General features: G+C 39.6%; 1 protein-coding gene across 5 annotated transcripts in view; it reads left to right on the top strand.

The window, feature by feature from the left end:
• The first annotated feature begins 1,953 nt into the window (after nucleotides 1-1,953).
• The window catches only part of LUZP2 (leucine zipper protein 2), a 339,015-nt gene continuing 313,642 nt past the window's right edge, over nucleotides 1,954-27,326 (top strand). For 2 of the 5 annotated variants that reach the window (XM_048853684.2, XM_048853683.2), the window contains exon 1: nucleotides 1,954-2,230. In XM_048853684.2, the coding sequence (XP_048709641.1) occupies nucleotides 2,169-2,230 (62 nt within the window). In that variant the 5' untranslated portion in view covers nucleotides 1,954-2,168. The remainder of the gene's footprint in view (nucleotides 2,231-27,326) is intronic. The other 3 variants (XM_048853679.2, XM_048853686.2, XM_048853685.2) reach the window with 3 other exon arrangements.

Raw genomic sequence — 27,326 nt, 5'->3', positions numbered from 1 at the left:
TATTGGCATATGGCTGTAGGTGAGGTGCCTGGTAGCCTGGAAAGTTTGGCATTTTCTGGGCGAGAAACTGAAAGGCAGGCTGTGCTTTTTATGACCTTTTTACTCTCCAATCATGAATAACCATGGTAACATAACCCTCTTTGATAGTGGTGTGTAATGTGGAAAACAACAAAAATATTGCCTCAAATTAATAAAGTTCCCAAGCTGTGGAGAATCGTGCTGAACTGAGGACCAACCATATCGAATTAGGAAGCTACTACTAGGAAACACTGATTGGGGAAGCGGTCAGAGTTCATATTTTTTAGTGATGTGTGCTGTCATTTTATTTCCCAAATGACACACTTTTCAAAAGTGAGTTGAATTGTATTGGTTTTATTTGTGTGTGTTGGGAAAGTCTGACTAATTCCCCGGAGGCCAGTATTGTGGTCCGAGCTCCCACCTACTGCAATTAGTGGATCTGTAATTATTGTAATGGTGTTCAAATGTCTCCCATTCTCCTCAACAGGGAGCAATAGAAATGTGGGTTTAAATCTGAAAGCTTCCCTCTAGAATACATTATTGAACTTTAAAAATTCAGACCCCTTTTTTACATGAGCAAGTAAGAATGGAAACAACTCAAGCTCCCTTTCCTTATGACCAAAGCTGCCTTATTCACTTTGCAGAAAAAGCTGTTTTCATTACATAAAACTTCTGTTTAAATTCTACACTTCTGCCATACTTTAGATGCTGAACATTTATTATGTGCTATGTACTGTAGTCTGTATCATTTGCAAGGTAAGGACATTTAAATGGCCCACCTTGATTATCATGCACATTGTAGGGAGAGTGGTCACTTTGGATGAGCTATTACCAGCAGGATAGTGAGTTTGTGTGTGTGGTTTTTGGGAGGGGGGTGAGGGGGTGAGAGAACCTGGATTTGTGCAGGAAATGGCCCAACTTGATTATCATGCACATTGTGTAAAGAGTTGTCACTTTGGATGGGCTATCACCAGCAGGAGAGTGAATTTGTGGGGGGGTGGGGGGGGGGTTGGAGGGTGAGAAAACCTGGATTTGTGCTTGAAATGGCCCAACTTGATGATCACTTTAGATAAGCTATTACCAGCAGGACAGTGGGGTGGGAGGAGGTATTGTTTCATATTCTCTGTATGTATATAAAGTCTGCTGCAGTTTCCACGGTATGCATCCGATGAAGTAAGCTGTAGCTCACGAAAGCTCATGCTCAAATAAATTGGTTAGTCTCTAAGGTGCCACAAGTACTCCTTTTCTTAGTACCTTTTATTTCTGACACACGCTATTAGAGAGGAGAGAGTGAGGGGCTTCATTCTCTACCACCTGATGACTTTAACACTAGAGAGAGGAAATAGCAGATTAAAATCTGCAAGCACCTCTATCAACCACTAACTTATTTAAATCAAGATCAGAAAGCCCATAAACACAGAAAGAAAAAAAACATAAATCTGAAGCCTCTTCAGAGTTTCTCTTGGCAATTAATGTTTTGTAAAGGTGACATAAACATTTCAAAATATATAAACCTATTTCTGCTCTTCTCGTTTTACTACTAGCATCAAGCTATGATTCTATGAATATCAAATTAGAACAATAAGGTTTAATTCCTACTTTGCACAGGACAACGGGATGCATGAGGCTGATTGTTACCTTAAATAAGTAGTACCTACTTTTCTACAATGAACTTCGTACAGATCCGCTTCTGGTAGGCAACACAACTTATAACTAGGGTAGATTTGTTATGTATTATTTTTCTTCACTCTTCCAGGCAAAATCTGCAAGTCAGCTATGCACTCTTATAACCTTAGAGTTAAGTGTCATCCACTATGTTTTCCCTCCCTAGTTGCCACTTAAACTGCTAGTAATAACAAATCCTTCAGGACATCAATAGAGTCACTGTTGAATAATCACAGCCTATCAGGCAGTAGGCTTGCAACAGCAGCTCCACTGCCTGTGACATCACTCCTGAAGCTCAAACCCCACGCTAAGCTCCCTTCATTAGTCAGTCTGTTGGTCTGTCTCCTTTTCTAGATCTACAGACCTTTGCACACCGGAGCATGCTGCTCTGAGAAGAAGAGCTGTGGAAATCAGAAGCACGGGGAAAGAAAGAAAAGAGGATACAGAGAAAGAAACAAAGAAAAAAACAAAAGACAATCTACAATATGAAATTCATCTCAGCTTGTTACTTGCTGCCTCTTTTCCCTGTTCTAGTTTTCAGCACTAGGTGAGTACAGAAAGCTATTTTACTTGGAGTTCTCTTGTTTTGTCTGCTGTTTGTCTTTAAGATTCATTCTTCTCTCTCAAATCATAGAGATTCCAGCTTCTTCCATGGTTGTAAGTTCAGAGTGTCTTTTCTTCAAATTACCGGTATTCCATTTCCCCTCGCCTCCACCTCAGATACTTTGAGAGATTCTGAATCTTCACTTGGTTACTCCAGCTTATTTATGCCCTTGCCTTTTTCCCAGAAAAGCTGATTGCTCTACGATAACCGAAAGCTTTTGTGATGAAACAAAATGTTTCACAACAATAAGCTTGATATATGGTGCAATTATAACAAGGGGACTGTGTACCAGTGCAAATCAGGGAGCCAAAGAACAGAAATTGAGATCATAATAAACATTTTCCCAATTAGAGTGCAAAAATAAAATAAACACTGGAACAGTCTTGCTGCAGTGAGGGTTTTACATTTGAACATAGCCTATTTTAAGGTTTATTGGTTTTCATCTTAAACACAGGAAAGATGCTGCAGTGGCAGCAGGATGCCTGAAAACGTGTTAAAAAGTTATTGCTATCTAGAAACATTACTCTCTCCTGTAATGTACAATAGACCATGGGGAAAACAGGAACATTGTCTATTACAGGTTAAAATCAGGGCTTGACTGTGCAGCATTCTGAGATATAAATTTTCCTAGGAGAGAGTATGTTTACAATGCCGGAGGCATAGCATGTGCAGCAAAGGAAAGGTAAAGCTACAACACGCTATCCTACTGTCACATTGTTCACTGATGGAAAGTTAATACTTTGTACATACTAGGTATGTTAGGTGAAGACATTTTCAAATGACACTGCTGTTGACACAAGCTTTCTAGCTTCCTGATGCTTAACAACTAACTGACATTTCTCTGTTTGTTAATAAGTACTCAGTAAACTTCTACATCCCTGGGGCATGTAATCACAGAGTGTATGTTTGTGTATGTCAGGGAACTATGTCCATCCACTTATTCCTAGTATCTTGCCATAAAATCTGCAGATAACACTGATATGGATGATAACTTCCCATTTTAAGCTCTAACTGCCCCCTAATCTAAGGGATGGTGGAAGTTCATATTTAACTCATGTTTGAAAATGAGTACCTCACACCTGCAGGTGTGTGAGAGAAGAAATGGGTCAGAATGCAGAGAGTGAAGTTGCAGGCTTACCAAAGGTTTGAATGTTGGTGAAATATGCCAGAATGGTGGAATGTCTTACTCCTCTTCATGTCTTTTTAAAATATTTCTGATTTAGGTTTTAATATTAGTCAGTCCCAATCACTGTGAATCACTCCAGTATTCTTTGAAATATCTTGCAATTCCCTTTTGAGTCTTTGTGTTGTGATTCAGTAATTATCCATAGATCCCTTTCGATTTAATAAGTAGACTGAAGAAACATTCAGTATCAGTCTTGTGAAATTCAAATGAATAATTTTACTTTATCTTAAAATTGTATATTCTTTGCTAAATTGCACTGGAGTTGAATTTAAAAGGGGGGAACAGAGAGCCAACCTTTCCAGATGTAATTTTTCATCTTAAATGGGCTTCTGAGTGAAGTGCTTTATGAGGGATTCATTGGCAGCCAATGTATCTGTTAGTTAAAATGAAGGAAAGAAAGGGAATTATCACATATTTCCATATTTCATAAAAAAAATAATATACTTTGGCAAAGATAAAGGGGCAGAGCCGAAGCTGCAACTGAGGATCTGGCCCAAAAGCATTAAAAAGGAAATCTGTCATCTTAACAAGAAAAGCAGTGCTTGCATACATATGTGAACTTCAGTAAATAGCTCATGATTTAAAACTGGATTTTACTTCCCACTGCAATTTGCCAAAGTATGAATAGAAAGTTGAAGTCGATGTTTGAATGCCATATGTGATCAGTGTAACTCCAGAAAAACAAACCGAAAACTTAGAGATACATTTGAGTGGCACATGATCAGTTACAGACCTATGTGATCTAATAAATAGTACACAAATGCAATGATTACAGTTCTTAATAAGAATCAACATTCAGGCAGAGAGATTTCAATCTAAATTCCTGTTTCAATTGTTAATATCAGGGTTCTGAATCATAGATTGTAAGATGCAGCTGTTACTTATGCTATTCCTGTGAAACCGTGCTGGATGTTCCGTTCAGCAGAAAAGTAAGTGGGACTCTAAAAATGGGGATTTGTAGGTATACAAAAGGAAATGTCCTGAAACAATGGAATGCCATATTAGAGCAATTTTTTTATTCCTCAGTTGTACTGACTATCTAAACAATGGAGCGATTTTCTTGCGATCATGACGGGAGTTAAAAAAACAATACAGTGCTATCAATATGTCGTTCACTGGGAGGAGATTGTGCTTTAGTCTGTTTCATCAGAAGGCCGTTATGTATGTGGCATTTAATAGTTCTTGCCAACATATGGTTAATGTGTAGGCTGGAACCCAAACAGAGCAGCTTTGCAGGAACAGTTGCTTTAGCAAAAAGGGGAACCTATTATCCTGCTGTGTGAAACCGCTTAGCTCAGGCAAAGAAAAGATCATGAGTAGTAATAAGTTTTCTACCATGAGATTTCTTTAGAAGTGCTTTCCTCTCAAGTTGTCGTGTATGCAGGGCAATCTCTGTATAACCTGTTTGTGGGTGCTGAAATCAGTGAGCAGTTACTTGATGAGAAATGTGGGCAGTTGCATTTATTCCTCTTTGGCATTTGGAGAGATCATCTTCCTTGCATCACTTTATTGTTATAGTTTTGTGAGGCCTCTGCAGAGAAACCTAATATTAAACATATTTGCATTGACGTAACACATGGTGCACATGATTTTACTTTTGGGATTTACAGAGGCCAAAAAGAACAAAGTTTATGTTGTGGTGATTACTGCAGGTTTTTATTAACTGAAATGTGTAGATTTTTTCATAAATATGGGGTCCAGATCCCCAGCTGGATCTGTGCTGATATGCACCAGCTGAGGATCTGGCCCATGATGTGTCACTGCAAAGAAAACCTAGAGCTGTTGAAGCAAATATTATTTTTAATATATCCTTTTTGTTTATTTTTTGGTGTTTCTCAAATCCTAGTGATTTCTCTAAATGATGATTATTTGGTGCTGTGAACAATTGCAAACATCTGAGGTTTGATTTAATAAACACCATTGACGTCACTAGCTACTGCATGAATAACAACTCCAGGATGAGGCTTATTAGAGGTAGGGACCAGCAACTCTGTAAAAATGTCAACCCTAAGTGTACCCAAGGGGACCTTTTCTAAAGTTTGGAAAAGTTTGGATAACTTTTTCTTTTTTGTGGTCCATTTTTACACGCTTTTGCACTTCCTGCTTTTGGAAGGACCAAACTGTGTTCTCCTAATATTTCCTATGCATTAGGAATGATGAAAAATATTATTTATAAAATGTTATATTGCTGTAGCACCCAGAGGCCTCAGTCAGTCAGGACTGGGGCCCTGTTGTCCTAGGTCAGGGGTTCGCAAACTTTTTGGCCCGAGGGCCACATCGGTGTTGTGAAACTCTATGGAGGGCCGGGTAGGGAAGGCTGGGCCTCCCCAAGTGGCCTGGCCCCTGCCCTCTATGCACCCCCTTCCACTTCCCGCCCCCTGACCGCCCCCCTCAGAACCCCCGACCCATCCAACCCCCCCTGCTCCTCACCCCCTGACCGCCTCTTCCCGGGATGTCTGTCCCTATCTGTCCCCCTGGGACCCCACCCCCTATCCAACCCCCCCTTCTGCCTGTCCCCTGACTGCCCCGACCCCTATCCACCTGACCCCTGACAGGCTCCCCCGGACTCCCATGCCTCTCCAACCCCTGACTGCCCCCTGGAACCCACTGCCTGCCCCGTTACCATGCCACTGTTAAATCTGGTGGAAGGTTAAATGTGGGTGTCCTACAGTTTATTAGATTGATGATAAAAGCAAAATGTTTAAAACATTTCTCCTAAACTAAAATCTTCCCCATGTTGTAAACATTAATTATGCTGCTACTGGAAGATGAAAGTGACTAGAAAGGGCTCCTTCCTGCCCTTCTAGGTGGAAAAACAAGCCTCAGACATGTTTGGTATCAGCTAGTGCTGAATACCCAAAGGTTGCTCTCTGAGAGGCCACAATCTTGGAGTACAGGAGTGCCCTTCCTTTTCCCCATGATGGCAGGCTTGGTGTGTAGGAGAGTTCTGGAGACAGGTAGTCTCAGACAGGAACTACCATCCTGGCCGGAAAGAGCAGTCGATGTGTCCATAGGATTTGTGAGTAATAGAGACCACCTTTATGTTGTTCTTTCTGAATTCCTTCAGGAATTCAGGGGGCACTGACTGCTTATAATTAATTTCATATTTTTACCATCTCAGAACTGGTTTTCTTGGATATTAAGGCATTTTGATTTCTAGCAAACAGGATGGTAATATGTGCCTGGTAAATGGGGTTTGTGCGTTGGGACAGGGTGGCAAGTGGTATTTGGTGTTGTATAGCAGCAGTACAATATGTCCAGATGGATGCTCCTCATGGGCCATTTTGCTGAACTGCAGCCACACCTGATTATTTGTTCAGTATATTACTGCCAGTCAATTCTCTGGATTTCTATTAAACATAATCAGCCAAATCCATCCCTGGTTTAATTGCATTGATTTCAATGGAGTTGAAATCAATGTACTTAAATCAGGGGATGGATTTGGCCCAACCACGATATAATTACTTATGATTTAGGGTCTAATCCTGAAAGAGACAAGAGGTGCTTAGTGCCCATAACTTCCAGTAACCTTGCTGAGACAGAAGGATGCTCAGCACTTTACAGAATATGACTCTCAAGGCTAGCCTTATTACATAATGGATAGTGATTCAGTAATTGTCCATGGATCTTTTAATTTATGAAATAGGGGATTTGCTTTCTCCATATGTTCATGATCTATCATTGAGATTGGTATATCTGGGTATAACTCTACATATCAGTTCTATTTCCCCTTACGTCTTATGCTATGTTTATACACCTATACGTAATGTCAAAGGGTTTTATTCCTCCGTGACTTCCTTTTCCAATGATGGAAGTAATTTATGGTTGACAAGAAGAACGTGGGAATTGTTTTATCTGATGTATGTCAATCAGTAAGGTTAAATCAGGAAAAAGTTAAGAGTTAAGAGACCAAAGTTAAGAGACCTCTTGAGTCCGCGAAACTGAATAGAAAACCTCAATAGCTGGCTTTATCATGAGAGTTTTGGGGATTTCCTGTTTTGGCCCAAAGTACCACAAAAATAGCTTCTTGTGTGGTAGTTTGCCGCTTTAATTTCTGTCCCTTGCTAGAAAAAAACGCAAAGGTCTGAATTATTATTTTTTTTAATGACATTTTAAGACACTACTTAAAACTTTTTTGAACCTCCAAAAAAAGAGCTCATAGGTTTTTTTTTGTTGTTTGTTTTTAAATGATGAAGCTCCCTAGAATTCACTTTGAAAGGATACAATAGCAAAGTAAGTCTCTAGTTGTTTGTTATGCATTTTGTAGCATTGCACTGATGCCAACTAAAATTGCAGTAGAAGTTACTTTTGGCTTTTGCAGTTTGAATTCAGTAGGTTTTTTGCATGCAGACTGATGCTAAATGAGATCTAGTGCTGCCAGTCTTTTTTTGGTGGTGGTTCTAACTGTGGCCATGTATTAGTTGTTACTACTGGCATGCTGTTCACTCTTAATCAATTATATTACTATTTGTCCTTTTTCATTAGATTGTGTTTTGATATTGTTTCTATGCTTAACTAAGACCTGTTCTCAGATATTTATCTTTTCAGTGCTACATTATAAGAATTGCTAAGTCATATATTGATTTGATATGTAGAAAATGTTGTGCTTTCTTATTACCTTGGTTTACTCAATGGGTTTTTAGCTGTCTTGCAGGGACCAAATCCATAAATATTCCCTATATTCAAGACAGAGAGTATTTGGTGTAGATCTGTCTCTACTCTTTCTAGTATCCTTTAATCTGTAATATTCAGTCCAGGTTTCAGATGCAGGTTATAAGTGGTATTCAATTATTACACTTAACTCTTCAGACAGTACTACAGGGCTGAGTGCCACAGGAATATGAGAGAATAAATTTGAAGGTGTGTTAAATAGCTATTTTTACACATCGTTTTAAAGTGATAGAAGGTGAATTGAAATATTTTCTTAGCTTCCTCTCATACCTATATTAACAACATCTTCGTCTTCACCGTACAGTAGTCCTCACATTCCTTGGGGTACTGTATGTTAGAAAATTACATTTATTGTATATTTACATAAATTTACATTTTTATTGTATGCTCTCTTTATGAAGAGGAGCAATAATTCCCAGTTCCTCTACTTTTATTGCTCCTCATTATAGTTGAATTGGCAGAAACAGGATCAGACTTCAGTGAATTGAGGGAGAAAGAAAAATCAATGTATGCTATTTTAAAATATATATTAAGTTTGAACAAAAAGGATGTGTGTGAAATGCCCTAATACCCACCAACTAATATTTACAAAAGGCACACAGAGCTAGTGGGATGAGATCAATTAAAAGCTGCATCCTTGAGGTAGTCCTGCTCCTTGACAAAGGTGAGGTTGTAGTGTTTCCATCTGGCGAATATTAAGCCTGTAATTTCTGAGAGAGTGCTCTGAACTATATTTATATCTATTTACGTGTCCCCGTCATTGTGTCGTCTGAGTATCTCACAAGCATTCATTCATTTATGCTCACAATACCTCTCAGCGGAAGGGAAGTGTTATCCCCATTTTACAGATGGGGAACTGAGACACACACAAGTTAAGTGACTCAGAATTGTCAGTTGAACTGGTATCACTTGAATCTCAGTCCAGTGCACTAACCACAAACAATCCTTCTTTCCTTTTGACTGTACCTTGAGCAGCAGTATAACTTTACTCCTAATTTTGCCATATTTTTAACTCCTCCAGCCCAACACATCCTCATTCAGAAAAAAGTGATGATATGGATGTTACCTCCTCCATGCCACTATCTATCCAGCCACCCATCGTGGTATTAGAGTGCCCTCTATTCTGAATAAGGCATACATGGATTTATGGTGTTGTGGGTGATCACTGTAATTACTGCTACTGCATCTATTACAACCTATCATACTTTCAATAACTCTTGCAGTTCCTGGTAATTGTTTCAGTGGTGGGAGAAGGGAAAGAATTATTTCATCATTATTGCCTCTGGTAAGCAACAGGATTCCTTTTAGAGTATTATATGGCAGTTGGATTAGCAGTATTTGGTGCTACATTTCAGGTGCTTAGGTGGCTTCATTGACATGGGCCAGAGGAGTGACAGCTGTAGAGGCAGTTCCTGTGGTTCCCTAACTTAGAATTGCTAGGTGAACCGTAACAACCTCCTGAGCCTATGGTGGTAGGAGCCAGGGTAATAAATTGTGCACAACGTGTATATCTTCTTGGTGATTTTTTTTTCCCCGTCCCTGCTTCATAATTTTGGATTGACTTTTCTGTTTGTTGTTTGCTACAGATTAGCCTGTGGTATTGGGCAGGAGAAAGGTGAGACTTTACTGAAATGTAGATGAGAGAAGTATAAAGTGTGAGAAATTGAATTGACCAGGTGGTAAAAAGAGGATGTACTTCAGGTAGCTTTAGATTGGTTGTTGAGGGAGATTTCAGAGGAACAGCCGTGTTAGTCTGTATTCGCAAAAAGAAAAGGAGTACTTGTGGCACCTTAGAGACTAACCAATTTATTTGAGCATGAGCTTTCGTGAGCTACAGCTGATGAACATCTGATGAAGTGAGCTGTAGCTCACGAAAGCTCATGCTCAAATAAATTGGTTAGTCTCTAAGGTGCCACAAGTACTCCTTTTCTTGTTGAGGGAGAGTAATTTGTTCCCCCTGGTAAAGCAAATTAAATATGTACTCAAACAGAGACAGCTTTCCAAGTGTGAGGTGGGGGGAGGGGCAATCATAGTTTTTGCTCACATTTCACTTCCTAAGTCTTAAAAGGTAACATTTCTGCAAAAGGGGCAAATCCTAGTTCTGGAGTGGTATTCATTGCTGAAATGGATCAGCTTCATATTTAATACTCATTATAAGTACTGAAATAGACACAAAGGCCAAAGTACTCTGTCTCTGTTGGGGCAGAGGGAGATTTCCCAAACCTGAGCCATTCTTTTTAGGTGACAAATCTGAGGAACTGTCCCAGATTGAGATGTCATTAGAGGTGTCATTAGGTTTTGGAACAAATTGATAAACTAAACAGTAATAAGTCACCAGGACCAGATGCTATTGACCCAAGAGTTCTTAAGGAACTCAAATGTGAAATTGCAGAACTACTAACTGTAGTCTGTAATGTATCATTTAAATCAGCTTCTGTACCAAATGACTGGAGGATAGCTAATGTGATGCTAATTTTTAAAAAGGGCTCTAGAAGTGATCCCAGCAATTATAGGCTGGTAAGCCTGACTTCAGTACCAGCAAAACTGGTTGAAACTATAGTAAAGAACAAAATTGTCAGATACACAGATTACCACAATTTGTTGGGGAAGAGTCGCCATGTTTTTTGTAAAGGGAAATTACGCCTCACCAATCTACTAGAATTCTTTGAGGGGGGTCAACAAGCATGTGGACAAGGGGGATCGAGTGGATATATTGTATTTAATTTTCAGAAAGCCTTTGACAAGGTCCCTCTTAAGCAAAGTAAACTGTCATGGGATAAGAGGGAAGGTCCTCTCAAGAATGGGTAGCTGGCTAAAAGATCAGAAACAAAGGGTAGGAATAAATAGTCAGTTCTCAGAAAGGAGAGAGGTAAAATATATTCGTGTCTCATAGAGTTAAATGGTCCATCAGGTAGCTTGAGCCAATTCTGTGGTAGGGACCAAAGCCTTTTATTTTGATCCTATGTTCAATAGGGAGCCTGTGTGGGTCCATGAGAACTGGGGTGATGTGCTTGCAACAGCCAGCATTGCTGAGTAAGCAGGCTGCCACATCTGGATCCAGTTGGAGCTTTTTGTAAAGTTGGCACTTTTGTTCCTACTTAATAATATATCACATTAATATACTTTAGGAATCAAAGATGTGTGGATCACCCTGGCAAAGTCGAGGTGTGATAAAATAGGTCATGTTGGTATAGTGAGCTGGAAGTGGAAACCCGTGTTTTTGCAGACATAACTATTTGGATATATTTAGTTGCAGTGGGTAGTTCAAAAGGACAAGTAGGCTATGGAACATCTAGACAATCTGAGAACTGATGTTGTTAAAGTGGTGAGTTCTTTCCTGTGCCTATACCACCTCGCTCTTTCCAGAGGTTAGCTTCAGCCAGCTGCTTTTTATGCAGGTGCTGATGTCTTCCAGGCATGTTGAAAGCTGGGAGATAGTTCTATTTGTGTTAGACAAATAGGAGACATTGAGGTGGTATAGGAGATGATAGGGTTGAGGTTAGACTAGCTTTCATGATGTGCCAATGGCTCCAAAGGTATAGCTATGAAAACACACAGGTATAAGACTTCTGAATAAGGAGATGCCATTCTTTATATTCTGAAGTCCCTTTCCCCATCCTCCCACATGCTATTATCATGTTATAATTATTGATGGCCACTATTGCTGCTACCAATATAAAAAACCTTGTTTTAATATCATTCACATATTTTCCAACAGATTTTGTTTAGATCTTTCTGTAAGTTCACTGTATATCCATCATGTGTGTGTTCTACTGTCTCTTTGTTTTCTCTTCTTATATAGAAATGTCAGCAACGCAAATTAAAAGAAGATTGCAAAAAATAAATGAGTGGTAAAAGCCAGAAGCAAAATTTGGAGATAAATGTATTTGTCAGAATTGAAACCTTTGACTGTAAGTGCATATCTACACTACAGACTTGCATGTAGTGTAGACACACTGCCTTATGTCATCTTGTGTAGTGTAGACCAGGCCTAATATTTTTATAATTTCTCCCATTTGAATTTGAAAGAAATGGGAGGAGAACAAAAATTGCTCCTATGGTATTATCTATACAAATAAATTTACACCTCTAATATGTGAAGGTATATACAAAAGTAAAGAGCTTATTTGAAAGAAACCGGTATCATTGGATTTGTACTAAAGCCTTCAAAAAAATTAGAAATCCAAACAAGCACAATTATATATTTTTATTCAGGCAGCTGAGAAAGGATAGCTCTAAAACCATCTAAAATTCATATTGATTTTGCACTCTTTGTAAATACATCTCACAGGCCTTTTATGCTCACAAGTATATTCAAGTTTCCTGAGCGACACTGACTTTTAGGGCTTAGAAGGCCTACACTCACAACACCACACTAGATTTTTGTATCTTTTAGGCTCTTTTTATTAGGAACTTTATAATGGTGGTTGAGGCTTGGAAACTACTCCAATGAGGGAATTTTTCTCACTATTTCTCTTTTTTCCACTAGCTATCCTAGCTATTAATCTTTCTCCCCTCATTAGTGGGTGGTCATAACAAGAGCTGGAAGTGAGGAAAAATCTAGCTGGTGTGAATCTCTCACATGTTTATCATTAAGCTAACATTAGATGTACATCACTTATTAAAGTTGGCAGTGAGCATTCAGGTACTGTATATGGAGTGATGAATTAACCCTTAGTATTGCCCTGGACTGAAGCTAAAGCTGTTGGCCCCAGCTCACTGCATTTGTTTTCAGTTGAAAAACTTGTTAAAATCATGGTGCAGAACATTTTCATTGTTTTTTCAGATTTGGGGAATGTGCATTTTAGTTAGATTTAAGCTCCCAGAATGAATCAAGCACAGGGGCCAAGGGTTGCCCTCCACCTGCACAGGATTACTCCCACCTGAAATCTATGAGGCCAGAATTTTATCTGTTTTTTAGGCTTTAAACTTGTCACTGGTCTGAGAGCGATTATTGCCACGATTGAAATGCTAAGAATTACTACTATTATTATGTACCTCTAATACACATCTTAAAATATTCACATCAGAGGAACCTGAATAAAGGAAGCTCTAGATGAAACATTGATCAGGAAAAAGCAGGGGAGCAGGGAGGGGAGAATAGGAAAAAATACAAATGATTCCGATCCTGATATAAATCTGAGGTAACTTCACTGAGTTATGGAATTATCCCAGATTTACATCAGTGTAACTGAGATCAGCATTCATCCAATGACTTTGGGTGCTGTGTGCATTTGGGGGTTCAGATTGCTGCAAGCTGTTGAGAGAGTCAGAAGCAAGAAAACTGCTATTTTCAGAGTGGAATATATGTGTATATATTTATCTGTATTCAACATCAAACTGCTATATGTTTAAAGGAGACATGAAAAAAATCACTGACGCTATCACTTCTGTGGAAATGATCATCTCAGAGAGAGGTGTGTTGAAAAGTTTCACCAGTTAATGTTTCTTATGCTCTTATTTCTCCCTAATAATCTCTCCATTAATCTATAAGAGATACTGTAATTAGTTTCTGTAACCAAAGAATACATTTATTTTTCAGAGTGCAGAATAATATTAAAGATGAACATGCTGCTGTGTAAAGCAGCTTCTACACATATTGAGAACCTGAGATATAATCATGGCAATTATTACTGTGAGAAAATTTGTTTTCAAATACATGCTCTCTCTAAGGCTGGCTGAGATGCTTTGGACATTGTCCTCAAAATAGTTGTGCTCACAAGTGTATTATTACTCCCATGGACGAATACACTAAGGCTGCGGGAGAAAATAAATTTGCAGTCATAACAGAATCCAAGAGTGGACCTTCAGATTGCACCAATTCTTTTCCCATTTTTGCTTTATATTACTATTTGTGTATCTTTATGGCTAAGATACTTTATTTTGTATACAGTAGCCTTATGAGGACAGAGTCGGAGCCTATTTCACAGTCTATTTTAGAGCAGTGGTTGATACCCTGATTTGAGATACTAAGGAACAAACCAGAAAGAGCTTGCCTCCATTAAGAGAAATAGCAATAGATTTCTGAGTGCATCTATCCCATCCGGAGGAACAATGGGCCACCAGTAAAATTTTAGATGGCTGAGGAGGGAGGGATAGAGAAACAAAATAACGGTGACAGGAAAGTTTGTATTGTTCAGCAGATACATGTCACTGGGGGCATTGACTGGCCTGGCATGACTCTTCTGCAGTGAAACTTGTAGCAGGCTGTAGCTTTAAATCAATGATTTGATCAGCTTCAGTAATTACTCACCAAAATACTCATTTAACTCCTTTTATGGCTTCATTGTACCATCAGCTTAAAATGGAGTTTAATTTTGACTTCTTTTGAAATGGCACTGCAGTATGTTATTGCCAATCTATTTTGTACCATGTATTCAGCTTATTTTGTGACTGAAGAAAGATTATTTTAACATGGAGCCCTTTATGAGATTATAGTAAGTAAGATAAAACACCTCTTTGGGTAAGCTGTATTGTCAGTCTTTGTTCTCTGAAAAAGAAAAGGGTAACACAAGTAAATGCTAATATTGTTTAATTAAAAGCACAAAATAGCTTTCAATTTAGGTTTAAAGGTTATGTTCTTTAAAGAACGCTTTTTATGCACTCACTGCAGTGTGTGTTCTTCATTCACTACTGTGTCACTTCACATTTTATGGTGTTGTAAACTTATTGTAATCAGTGGAGTTACATCAGTGCAAAAGTAGAGTAAAAGAGTGGTGAATCAGCCCTCAATTTAGCAATGGCAGAACTGAAACAGGTATTATGAGAGTCAGTTCAGTTAAGCATCGAAAGAACTGGGAACTGAATTTCCTGTCCATCAGGTGTAGCTCCATTTATGTCATGGAGCTACTCACTGGTGTAAAACAGCTGTGACATCAAAACTAGGCCTCTGATGTTTATCTGAGCATCCTTGGCCCAGAATTTTCACAAGGTTCAGGTTTCCTTGTTTGAAATTTCTATTGCTACTTAATTTTTAAATAGGCAAAAATACAAGAAAATTAAGACCAGTAAATATTTCTGCTTTTCATTTTAGCAGGAGCACAGAAGTTCAGCAACAAAAACCTTTTATTTTAAGAGATTTTCTGTCAGTACTCCAGACAGCTCCATGCCTGACTACATCTCAGTCCGTCCGTCCTTCCTTCCAAGCCTTCTGTTCACTACTGTGAGGTCTGATTCAACACACTCTTACACTGAAGTCAGTGCAGTTTCACTGATGTTCAGCTTGTGTAACTGGACAGAGAATCAGGTCCTGTATGTCCTGCCAAGGTCTCTTGCCTTTAGGAGAAATATATTCCTGTGCTGGTACTGAGACGAGCAGGGCTGATGTGGGGACGGTGGACATGAATAGCATTTCCTTGAATCCAAGGTTGTTGGGAGCCAGATTGTTCTTGTGCAGGTCAGGGCTGCCCTGAGGGATGCTCCAATTTATGCCCAGGCACTAATGGTCCCGAGCCCGTGACCACTCCCCTTTTCTTTCTCAATAGGCATGCTGGCCTGCCTGCAAAATTCCCACAGCAGGGCTATTCTTGGGGGCCCATGTGGCTGCTTTGCAGTCACTTGGTGCTAGGATAACCTGCTCAAAGAGGACTCATGAACTAAGTCCTTCATCTCCTTCCACTCTCCGCTAACTTCATATCAGCTTTCATGTTGTCACTGTACTGAGAAATGCCATCCATGTGTCTCAGTGGGTAGGGGAACTTGATGGGACCAGCAGTGAAGGGGGACAGCCCCAGCAGCAAGGGAGGAAGACACTTGCAGAGGGGCTCCAGGTAGGGGGGCAGGTGCGGATTGGCTAATGCCAATGCCAGGGATTTAATGTGGAGCAAGGGCCATATTGAGTCTCTTTTAGCTCTGTTCCTGCAGGGATTTTGCTGATGGTCTTGAGCTCTTGGAATAGGTTGAGGTCCCTACCCTTGAGCACCCTTTGTCCTCATTGCAGGGTTGGGACAGGGCTGGGACTTCAAGAGAGCTGATTCTGTGGGTTGGGCTGAGGAGAGCCTACCCCGAGTTATGTGTTTTATGTTAGGAGCCCTGTAGCACGCCCTTTGGAACCACGTAAATGCCTGGTATAAGAGAGTATGGATGATGGGTAGGTAGCACCCCTCTCCTGTGTTTACATTTTTTTAAATAAAAAATCAATCCATGTGTCTGTCCTCATTTTGAGTCTGTGTGCAGATCAACAGCCTTCTGATTAAGGTACTTATGACATTCTGGGGTGCAATCCAGACCAGAGTGGGGTTGTCACCCCCACCCTGCAACTTTAGGTGCCTCACAATGCTTTGCTGCTGTAGCTCCAAGTGGGCTGCTCACAAACAACATGCAGGTCACACCCTGAGTGTCTGTGTATAGCCACAGCCCTAGTCCAACAGCTCCAACCCCAGCAGCCTGTCAGCAAACACCAGCCACATTGCTTACTACATGCAGGGTGACCCCCACTACACTGAATCTCAAATTTCCCGCCCATGTGTGTTCTGTACGGTCCAGCCCTCTCCTGGACAGTCCACATATATTAGGTCCATTGCACCTCTAAAGGGATCAATATACAACAGTTTGCTACTTTTAAAATTGAATTGAGTTGAAAGACAACACTGGATTCGTTTTCATTAAAGAATAAAACAAGTTTATGAGCCTACAAAGAGAGAGATTTTAAGTGAGTACAAGTACAAGGGATTATATTCAGAAATGGTTTCAAGAAAAATAAAGATAAGATGTATTCAAAACTTAACAAACTAGACTTGGTTCAAGGTGATATTCTTACTATATGTTCCCAGCATTATTGCTGATCAGGTTTCAGGTCAGATTCTCCCACAAACTCCATAGGCTATTTCTTTTGGTGCCTTAGGTGAAGGAGAGAGATGGGGAGAGAACTTCGGGTGTTTTCTGCCCCCACTTTTATAATTGTCACCCTTTGAAATGCATTTTCCTGAGGTTTACCACTAAATAATGTTCATTCTCACTGTGAGGGTGGAGTCAAGGAGTATGCTGTCTGTTTGCTAAGGTGCAGATCTGTTTGTTCCTGCCCCACTTCCTTGCCAAAGGGTGCCCACGTGATAGGTGATTTGTCCATCAGCTTTGATGACACCTGGCTAGAGGTGTCAGCTTGTCTTTTGTCTTTAAGAAACTGGTTAATCCACTCCCCAAATTAGTCTGGTAAACACACTTCAGTCATAATTTCACCTTATGTTCATAACTTTACATATGATGTTGCTACATGGATTTCACCATGATATTGACCAGCAAGTTATTAGTTTTCAAATGATACCATATAAGTCATATTTTGTACAAAGATTATAATAGTGTGTAGGGTGTAAATACAGGCATGCATTCAGTCACAGCATCCCAAACAACTTTCCTTTCTTCCTTTATATCTTGTTCTGAAACTGCTCTTCCCCCAGTCAATAAAGTCTGAGGGATGACATTGGCATACAACTCTTTAGTTGATTTCTGAACTGTCTCTGTTTTTGGCCTTGGTCTGAAGCTCTTAAGGACTGAGATTTTTGTCCCTTTTTAGTGTATTTTACTTGTTGTGGTGCAGCCTCTCTCTTATTAAATGCATTTTGAATTTACTCTGGAAAATTGTGGGATAGAGTCGGTTATTGTGTATCTTTCTGTTGTGTTCTCATTATGAATCTTCTACCTTTCTCGTGTTAATGTTTCCAACAATGTAAATGGAACTGGGCTCTTCTGCACAATATAAGTACTCCACTTGATGATAAAGCCAGTACTAAGTTGGTTGGTATGAACTTGAAAAGTACTTTACTTAACCCATTTGTCTTCTATTATGTAGGAGGGGGTAGAACAAACATGTAATACTTTCAACTTGAGTTAATCTTTCTCTGGGACAATCCAGAAAAATGACTAAATATCAAGTAAAGCAGCTGTCCTGTTAGGGACCTATGTGTACACAATGAACTGTACATTAAAATTGAACAATGATCCAGTTGTAAACATAATCTAAATATTCCAAAATTTAAATTATAGTTGTTTCTGTGCCCCTGCAGAATAAACAGATACACTGTAGACAACTGAGAACACTTAACATTGAAAATTCACAACCTAGTTACTTCCTAAGTATAAGAAATAGGATGTGGCACAGTATTTCAGATGTCACGCAATAGATCTGGCCCAGATCTTTACATTTACCTGTAAATGTACACAACCTGAGAATCTGGCCTGTTAACTGTAAATAAGGACTTATTAGTGAGCACATTGGCTTTGCCTTTTCAAGTGTCACGTTTTTCATCTTGCTCCAAAATAAATGCCTGGGATTGAAGTCTCTAGTTGACTATCGCTGTTCTGCATCTTCATGGTCCCAAAACATAAACTTTTTTTAGTTATGATTACTAGCCATACTTACCCCAGCCTTCCTCCTGTTCTCTCTCTTCCACACCCACAGCTCCTCTTTGCATCCCTGTTTGTTTAATAGCAGGCAGGAGCAAAGTGCTCCTTCAATATCAGGACTTAATGATATATGGATTGAGATGAGGTTAAATGGGAACTGGCAGAATGGGCTGCTTTATGCTGGACATAGTGATATCCATCATTCTTTGTTTTCCTGAGCATGTGCCATTTGCTAATGATTGAAGAAATTGGTGTTTATTAGGCCAGATTCTCAGCTGACCTAAATTGTTGTTGCTCCACTGATTTTTGCCAGGATCTAGCCTGCTATTTGAAGTCACATGATTTGTTTTAACTGACTACTTAATAGATAAAAATCAAAAGACCTAGGCATTCAGATGTCATAATGATAAGAATGCTACAAAATTCTATACAGATGGGACATCTATAAAGGCAGATTCTTGTGTGTGCCAGAACTCACAGTTTATGGTACCCTGATTCTCAAGGCCAAGCTCTCTCTGAAAATGCATATGGCATAATGGCCCCTAAACCAGTGGTGGGCAGGTCTATCAGAGTGGAGCGATGCTACAGACTTCCCTGCTGCTTCCTTTCAGCAACATATTTTCTATAAGGGGAAGGATAGGGCCCAGATCTCGAATAGATGCACTGGTCAGGAGTTTTCCTCCAACAGGGGATTAGGTGCTGGTGATTGGTCTCCTTTACATCACCTTGATGATGCAGATGGGTTAGATCTCGGAATCGAATGTCACACCGTGTATGTGCGCATGCATATGGAATGACAGGGCTCACTGTTTTCATCTTGCCAGTTGTTCCTTAGTTAAGAGTAAATAAATAAATGTATCTATTTATTCCCTATCACAAGTAGAATACTTAGTGTTTCATTAGCAATAAGTGATGCAGCAAGCAAACAGGGTCAGAGGTCTTTACTGAACATGGACACTTTGCTGAGTATTACATGCTGAGAGGCCTGTGTTTATTTGGTAGTAGCCTGGCCCAGTTTACATTTCTGAGCTGCTGATGCCTTACCAACTAGGTCCCTCCTGAAACGCAACCCTCCTTGTGAAGTTCTGACATTGTGAATACTTAGAAAAAAATTCCAACTCCCTTAGATAACTGTGTATTATAAAATGCATGGATATGTGCAAATTTGTATGTGTTGGTTATTAGTCAAGTTTTCTTCTATTTTGACAACCATATTGTTGTTGGTAATATGTTAGCTACCAATCTGGTGTCATCTGCATGGTAATTATTCACATGCTTTCACCTTGGGCAGCAGAAAACCAGAAATTATTGTTTCAATTGGAAATGCCAATTTATGTTGCCAGGTGAGAACTGAAATCCTGAGATTTCCCTCAGCAATACAGGTACATGCATTGTTAGATGGGTATAAAGAAATTTCAGACGTGTGACTGAATCCTTGAAGAAAAATGCAGAGTGATGGGGGACATATGTTGGGCAGAGTGCAGAGAGAGGAGAAAAATAGTGTCTGAAATCAAAGTTGTAACCATGTATTTAACTGTTGCATGAGGTGAGGCGTGCACAGTTGAAGAACTTACTAAATCAAGCTAAGCTGAAACAGTAGGCCTACAAAGAAATGTATCTTGTTTATTCCTCTTCCCATCCTTCAAGATTGATGTTTATGCTGCTGTGGAAGGAGAAAAGAGCATATGCAAGTATCTTGGATCTTTTAAATTTAAAGAATTTTGACCGGTGGATATGAGAGATCTGTCCATGTGCTGTCTGAAAAAAGGAAGTCATGCAGAAAAAGTTACTTGCAGAAATACAGCTGTCACCATGTGGTAGAGTTATTAGTGGAAGCAGAGTTAGCAGAGAGTAAAGGCATCAGCATTTGCATAACAACTGATAACTAGCCAAGATTGGAGTAGAGCATTGGTGGGAAAAAAATCTAGGGATCTGGGATCAAGGGACTCTTATTTATGGGTTTAAAAAAAAGATTTTCAGCTTGGTTCTCAGCCGCTGTATTGGAATGTCCTTTGAAGCTGGCCTATGTAGTATATATCCACATGCTCCATCAGGAGGACTTCAGCTCAATTTTCTGTTGGGGGACAGAGGTGGAAAAACTTGTGCCCCTCTCCATGTGGGTCTCTCACCTCCTGTGTGAAAAGAGGGATTAGCCACCCCTGTGAAAGCCTACTCTTTTCAGGTTTGGGGATTTGCACAGGGAGAGTGGCCAGGTAAGCTGGGATGTGTATAGTCTATCTACCCCACAGAATTCACTATGGAAATGTAGTACCAGCTGATCCGTTACCTTTCCATAGTCTTCCTTCCACACTGGAGCTACGTGGCCGGATATGTGGCCATGTGGGGAGGTGGTATTGGCATCCCTGGTGTAATAAAGAGGCACAGGATCTATGTGCAGATTGATTTTGCAGATGCCAGAATATCTGTGGAATTCAGAGACAGACCTGTGGCTTCTGCTGCAGGGAGAGAAGCACTCCTGAGTTCTTCTCAGAGTAAGACATGAACTGCCATGGACGGATTTTTGCATATAGGAACTTAGCCACCTTTTGCAGGCTTTCCAAAGAGGGGGTGACACCCTGTTCTTTTAAGTTCCCAGATGAATGCATTAGTCATATTTTTTTAAAAGGCACTATGATGCAATGGGTAGATCTATTGGCTGTAAGTATACATGCCACTAAATAATACTGACTGCACTTTACAAATTGAAGCTGTCAGCAGGGCTAATATAGTAGCAGAAGTAGGAAATTGCAGTATATGGTGAAAAGGGGAGAAGTGAGGCACGTGGTCCATCTTGGCAAATTTTCATAATTTGGTACAGGAAGTGGGTCTATACTAAAGATAAACTCAACTACACAGCAAGCATGTACCTAGTCCATGATGGATCTTTAGGCAACACAAGGTAAATCAAACTCCCAGAATACATTTGAATGCCTAGAGTTTTTTCCCAGTATAACTACACAAGGTTCAGAACCACTTCCTCCATTCTTGTCAAACGATAATTATTGGCCAGACATTGAGAAGAGGAGTGTATGCCTCGATCCATGCTCAAAAGGCACCCTCCACATGGATCTCTCTCCCCTAGCAGGGACACTGGGTTTCCATACACTGGGAGTGGACAGGATGGGCAGTTTCTGGATAAAGAAGATGAGCATATTTTCCTCCAAAAAACTTGCAGGAAAATGATGAATGTTAATCCCACTAGAGGATTTCTTTTGCTTGGATAAGCCGTGTCCTCATCTCTTGAGGGAAGAATTTCAAGGAGTCTCTCTGGGGGCAGGGCATAAGTTTTCCCACCCTCCAGCTAGGTTTTCTGTGAGAATTAACCCATTTGCTGGTAACAAAAGTAACTGCTTTTATCTGGGTTTGTGAAAACCGCTCATGAAATCACTAATTGAAGATATCACTTGCAAGACACCTTACATGGAATGTTAATCTAGACTCCCTATCATACATGCTAAGTATTGCTACCCATAAGCCATTCATCTTTTTACCACCAGCACAGATCTTTGAGCAAACTAGTTCATGGCACCCACTTTACTTTCAATATTAGCTACCAGGGATACTTTCTGGTGTATGATGTTGCTGTTGACATCTTTCTCTTTTCAAAGCTTTTCTGGAGATCTAGTAGAAACCTCCTCATGTAGCTACATGTGTAGATTCACCCATTTTCATTACTTTTCAATGACTCTCTTTAAAAAAAAATCACTCTCTTCTCAATAAAACATTTTACTCATTATGGGCTTGATCGTGCAATCTGTACTTAGCCTTCCTTCTGCTCGGAGACCTAATGTTGTTGATGGAATTACGTGCAGGAATAAGTGTATACACAGTAGTAATTGTTTGCAGGACTGGACACTTGGTTTCCTTCATATAAAAGAAGGATTAAAGCTCCATTTAGTAACATATCAGTCCTTACCATTCAAAAACAATTACTGTACCTATTTAATTCTCTTTGATAAAAATGGCTTTGCCTTTTCACCTCCTGAGTTAAATGTTCATGTCTTGGATTTTGGACACAGATAAAACTTGGTTGGATTTCGTTTTAGGGACAGATATTGGCCATATAATAAAAGCACTGTACTGGTTGATACAGTTTGCAATACAAGTTAAAAAACAAGCAAACAAAACCTTTAATTTTGGGTCAAACAAACATTGTTTTGGGTATTTTTACTAAAAGCAAAGGAAATAAAAGTGTGGATTCAGAAAACTCACTTGTTGGAGTGGTGGTGGTTCCTCCTTTAACACTTAACCCAGTGGTTAAGCCATTCACGTGGGAGAAGGGAGACCTGGGTTCAAGTCCTTTCTCCAGAGCAGAGATGAGTGCCCTAACACCTGGACTAAGGGTTATTCCGCTGTTGAAACTGTTCCACTTTGTATGCAATGCATCCGTAGTCATTGGGCCAGAAACAGAGGATGAATGACCTCTGTTATGAGTTATTAGAGTACTCACCTGGAAGGGGGGAAAACCTGGATTCCAGTTCGTGCACCATTTAATAACGGAGCATAGAGCAGAACTGGGCCCTAACTTTAGCAGTGATAATGGTAAAATGCTAGTCACATACACATTTATATATACTCTAGAGTTAAATGTAGGAGTTTTGTACTCTTAAGCTAATTTTGTGAGTATAAGGTTACAGCATAAACATAATCATAAGCCATTATTAAAAAGGACTACTCTAGTACCTAGGTGAATCTAGTTATATTTTGAGCACACAAACTAGAATAATAGCAAAGAACTGGATTACAAGAAGTCAGGTAGGTTATCCGTTTTCTCCTGTAGCGAACAGAACATTAGCAGTTGTTAGATTAAAACAATATAGTTGTAAAAATGTTTCTGAAATACACTTGAGTATGCTTCGTAAATTTCATTTCATTTTAAAACTGCATAGGAGATTATTTCATTTCTTGTTGCCTTTTGATTGCAATTCTTATTGCAGGGCTGTGACTTAACTCTCTGATAAGCAAGCAAAATTTGTTTTATTAAAAAGAAAGAGTTAGGAATTACAAGTTTAATAATCTGGTTCCAGAGAAGTAGATCACAATGAGAGAGCATCTGCCATACATTTCAAAACAGATGGTTCCTTTCTTGTGTTGTGCAGTTTTTCCTTTGGAGATGATTTCTGTGTTTGGAGTATCACTGAGAAGTTGGGTTGTGATGACATGTTCTGACATGCAGTCCAGTTTAAAATGAAAGGCAGAAGGGACCGTTTGATCACTTACAAATGCACTCTTAAAATCACCAATTTTATCCTGGTATGTTGAAATAGTTTAATAATAGTAATCGGGGTTTTCAAGGGAGCATAAGTGAGTTAGATGCCCAACTCTTGAATTTTAATGAGATTTGGGTGCCTAACTCCGTTAGGATCCTTTTAAAAAAATCTTACAAAACAAGCCATTTTGCATCATTAAACATTCAGTCATTGTGGGAGTAGGATTGGCAGTATTTTACATTAAACATATGATTTTCAGGACAAAAAGTATATTATAGTAGAGAGATGCTGTTGTGAACGAAAACCATACAATTATTTTTACTTAGCTGGTATTTGTATAGAGGTTGATAATATATGGGCTGCAGCTCGTACAATTTCAAAATTGTCCCTAGAGGTATGTAGTTCAAAACGCAATTTCTTTAAGCTTTTATGATCCTGTTGTCCAAAAAAAACCCACCCTCCTTGTCAAGCTGTTGTGCCTGATTGCTAAGGAATTCAATATTTCATTGGCAAGGTGTAGACCACATGAAACAAATTCTGCATAAGAATAAACCTATGAAAATTGCTGCAGGGCATCTTAAACCATTATGAAAGGAAGAGATGGATATAATAAATAATAGTGGTGTTTATGAAAGTTTTCGAAAGGGGAGGTATCCACTAAACATGTCGATGTGTTCATCTTGTCTTGTTAAAGATAATCTGTCCATCATTTCCTTTTTATAAATGATGTTTGTATTGTTGTTCAAGTAACAGAGGGTTTTCAGCGTAATAAACTATTCTATTTGCTACAATCTTCAAGACTTCATAAATTCTCCATTACACAATGTTACACAGTCCTTAAAATTATATATATATATATATATATATTACATTGAAAAGATCTTTTAATTTAAAACAAGATACTTTGGAAAAGCACTAGCCAATGATGTTCCCCAACGTACCATATGAATCTTTCTTTTATAAAACCATTCTAATCTCTCATTCCATAACACAATATATGTGTCACTTAACAAGAAATACTATCTCAAAAATGAGAACTGCATAATAATAAATACTTAGCATTTATGCTTTATACACCAAAATCCTGGTCTCATTAAAATCAATGGGAACTTTGCCATTCATTTCAGTGGAATCAGGATTTATTCATGTTTCTTTAACAGTTTATAAATATTAACTACATTAATTCAGCCTCACAACAAACTTGGGTGTGGTGGTAATAAGGATTATTATCCCCACAAAATACAGTAAGGTTAAATGCCCAATTTTATTCCCACTGAACTTAAATAAAAAATCCCAGAGTGAAATCCAGGTCAATGAGAAGTTTGCCACTGATGTCAATGGGACAGGATTTCACGCATAGAATTTTTATAAAACCAACCATTCAAGTAAAAGCCTTTCAACTTATCCTGTAAGTCTGCAAAATGGGGCTATGTTAGGCTGATGAGAAGAAAATTTCACAGTTCAGGGCCAACCATTAAGACTTGTCTAGACACCATTAGTGAGAAAGCCCAACTGAGCTGACTATCAAGATGGAACATGAATAGCAAGGAAGTATCCTCTGATAGACAGCAGCCATCCAAATAGGTCTTGAGAGATCAAAACTAACACCTCGAATTGCTTGTGGAAACAGACTAGAGATCACTGTGGTCTAATACTCAACTGGGGTATATAAAATTATATACACACCTATATACACATACCACTAAGCAAATTAACACCTATATTTTGTGGCATCTGAAAATTCTGATTTGTCTTCTAGGTGATCCCTTCAGACTATAATGTAGAAATCCAAAACAGAGTTGGTAAAAGTCTGGTTATTTTGTCAATGCCCAAATCTGAGAGAAAAGGTTGCAACAATCTTGTCAAGTGAAGATCAAAAAAGATCTCATGGCTGCCAGTGGTACCTGATTTTCAAGGAGCAGGTTGGGATCTCTGGATTGCAAATGTTGTAAATAAACAAAGCAGACAAACCTCCTCTATTGGGGTACAGGATTTGTCTCCAATAGATGTGCAACCGTTTAACAGGCATCTCCTGTGCCTTGCTGTTTGAGCTTCATCCAAATGACTCAAAAAGTGAGGGTGATAGCTTCTGTTCTCAGTTCAACCCGGGTCAATCTGGAGAGTCTCTTGTGGTGTCAGTGGAGTTACTGTGATCTCATATTAGCAATAATGATGGTAGAATATGGCTCGGGGAGTTATAGCAGTGGCCTTGGATGTAGAATTCCCTTGGCATACCCAGCACCTGACACAGAGAGTAGGCTGGAAACAGGAGGGATATTGGTTGCAGCATTTTGGACTATAGCTATTCTGGGCAGTAGAAGAGGAAGTATGTAGGCAGTTATGGGGAGACTCCCTTCTGCCACCTTTCCTCCCGGGGAGCTCCTTCTGTGCTATGCCACCAGAGAGGTGAAGCCTGACAGACACCAGCTTTGTGTTTTTGTGAGCGCAGCCATGGTGTGCATAAAGTACTGAGTTAATAGGCCACCTAGAAGAATAAGGTTCAGATGGATGCAGAGAGGAAAGCTTTTCTAACTGTTTCAAGGACCGTTCACTTTCACCATGAGCCATTGTTTAGACAGAAGCTGAAATTTAAGTTCTGTAACTGAAAGGAAATGTTTTTATTTAGGTGGTATTTTTTTCTTTAAAATTTCTTTGTGTGTAGTGTTATAACTGGAATCAGTTTTGTAAGTGTCTGCTGTGTCACAGAACCAGCAGTGTGAGAGGGAAGACCATGATTTATCCATATGGACAAACGTTTGTTCCTCCAAGAAATTTGGTCCTTACAAAAAGAAAAGGAGTACTTGTGGCACCTTAGAGACAAACCAATTTATTTGAGCATGAGCTTTCGTGAGCTACAGCTCACTTCATCAGATGCATACCGTGGAAACTGCAGAAGACATTATATACACACAGAGACCATGAAACAATACCTCCTCCCACCCCACTCTCCTGCTGGTAATAGCTTATCTAAAGTGATCATCAAGTTGGGCCATTTCCAGCACAAATCCAGGTTTTCTCACCCTCCGCCCCCCCCACACAAACTCACTCTCCTCCTGGTAATAGCCCATCCAAAGTGACCACTCTCTTCACAATGTGTATGATAATCAAGGTGGGCCATTTCCTGCACAAATCCAGGTTCCCTCACCCCCCTCCAAAAACCACACACACAAACTCACTCTCCTGCTGGTAATAGCTTATCCAAAGTGACCACTCTCCCTACAATGTGCATGACAATCAAGGTGGGCCATTTCCAGCACAAATCCAGGCTCTCTCACCCCCCACCCCCCGGAAACACACACACACACACAAACTCACTCTCCTGCTGGCAATAGCTCATCCAAACTGACCACTCTCCAAGTTTAAATCCAAGTTTAACCAGAACGTCGGAGGGGCGGGGGGGTAGGAAAAAGCAGGGGGAAATAGGCTACCTTGCATAATGACTTAGCCACTCCAGTCTCTATTTAAGCCAGCTACCTTCGAGACACCACTGACTTCCTGAGGAAACTTCAATCCATCGGTGATCTTCCTGATAACACCATCCTGGCCACTATGGATGTAGAAGCCCTCTACACCAACATTCCACACAAAGATGGACTACAAGCCGTCAAGAACACTATCTCCGATAATGTCA

The sequence above is a fragment of the Caretta caretta genome, chromosome 6 (genome assembly GCF_965140235.1).
Source record: "Caretta caretta isolate rCarCar2 chromosome 6, rCarCar1.hap1, whole genome shotgun sequence".
Lineage (NCBI taxonomy): Eukaryota > Metazoa > Chordata > Testudines > Cheloniidae > Caretta > Caretta caretta.
The sequence above is the reverse complement of the archived record's forward strand: the minus strand, read 5'-3'. Positions and strand labels throughout refer to the sequence as shown.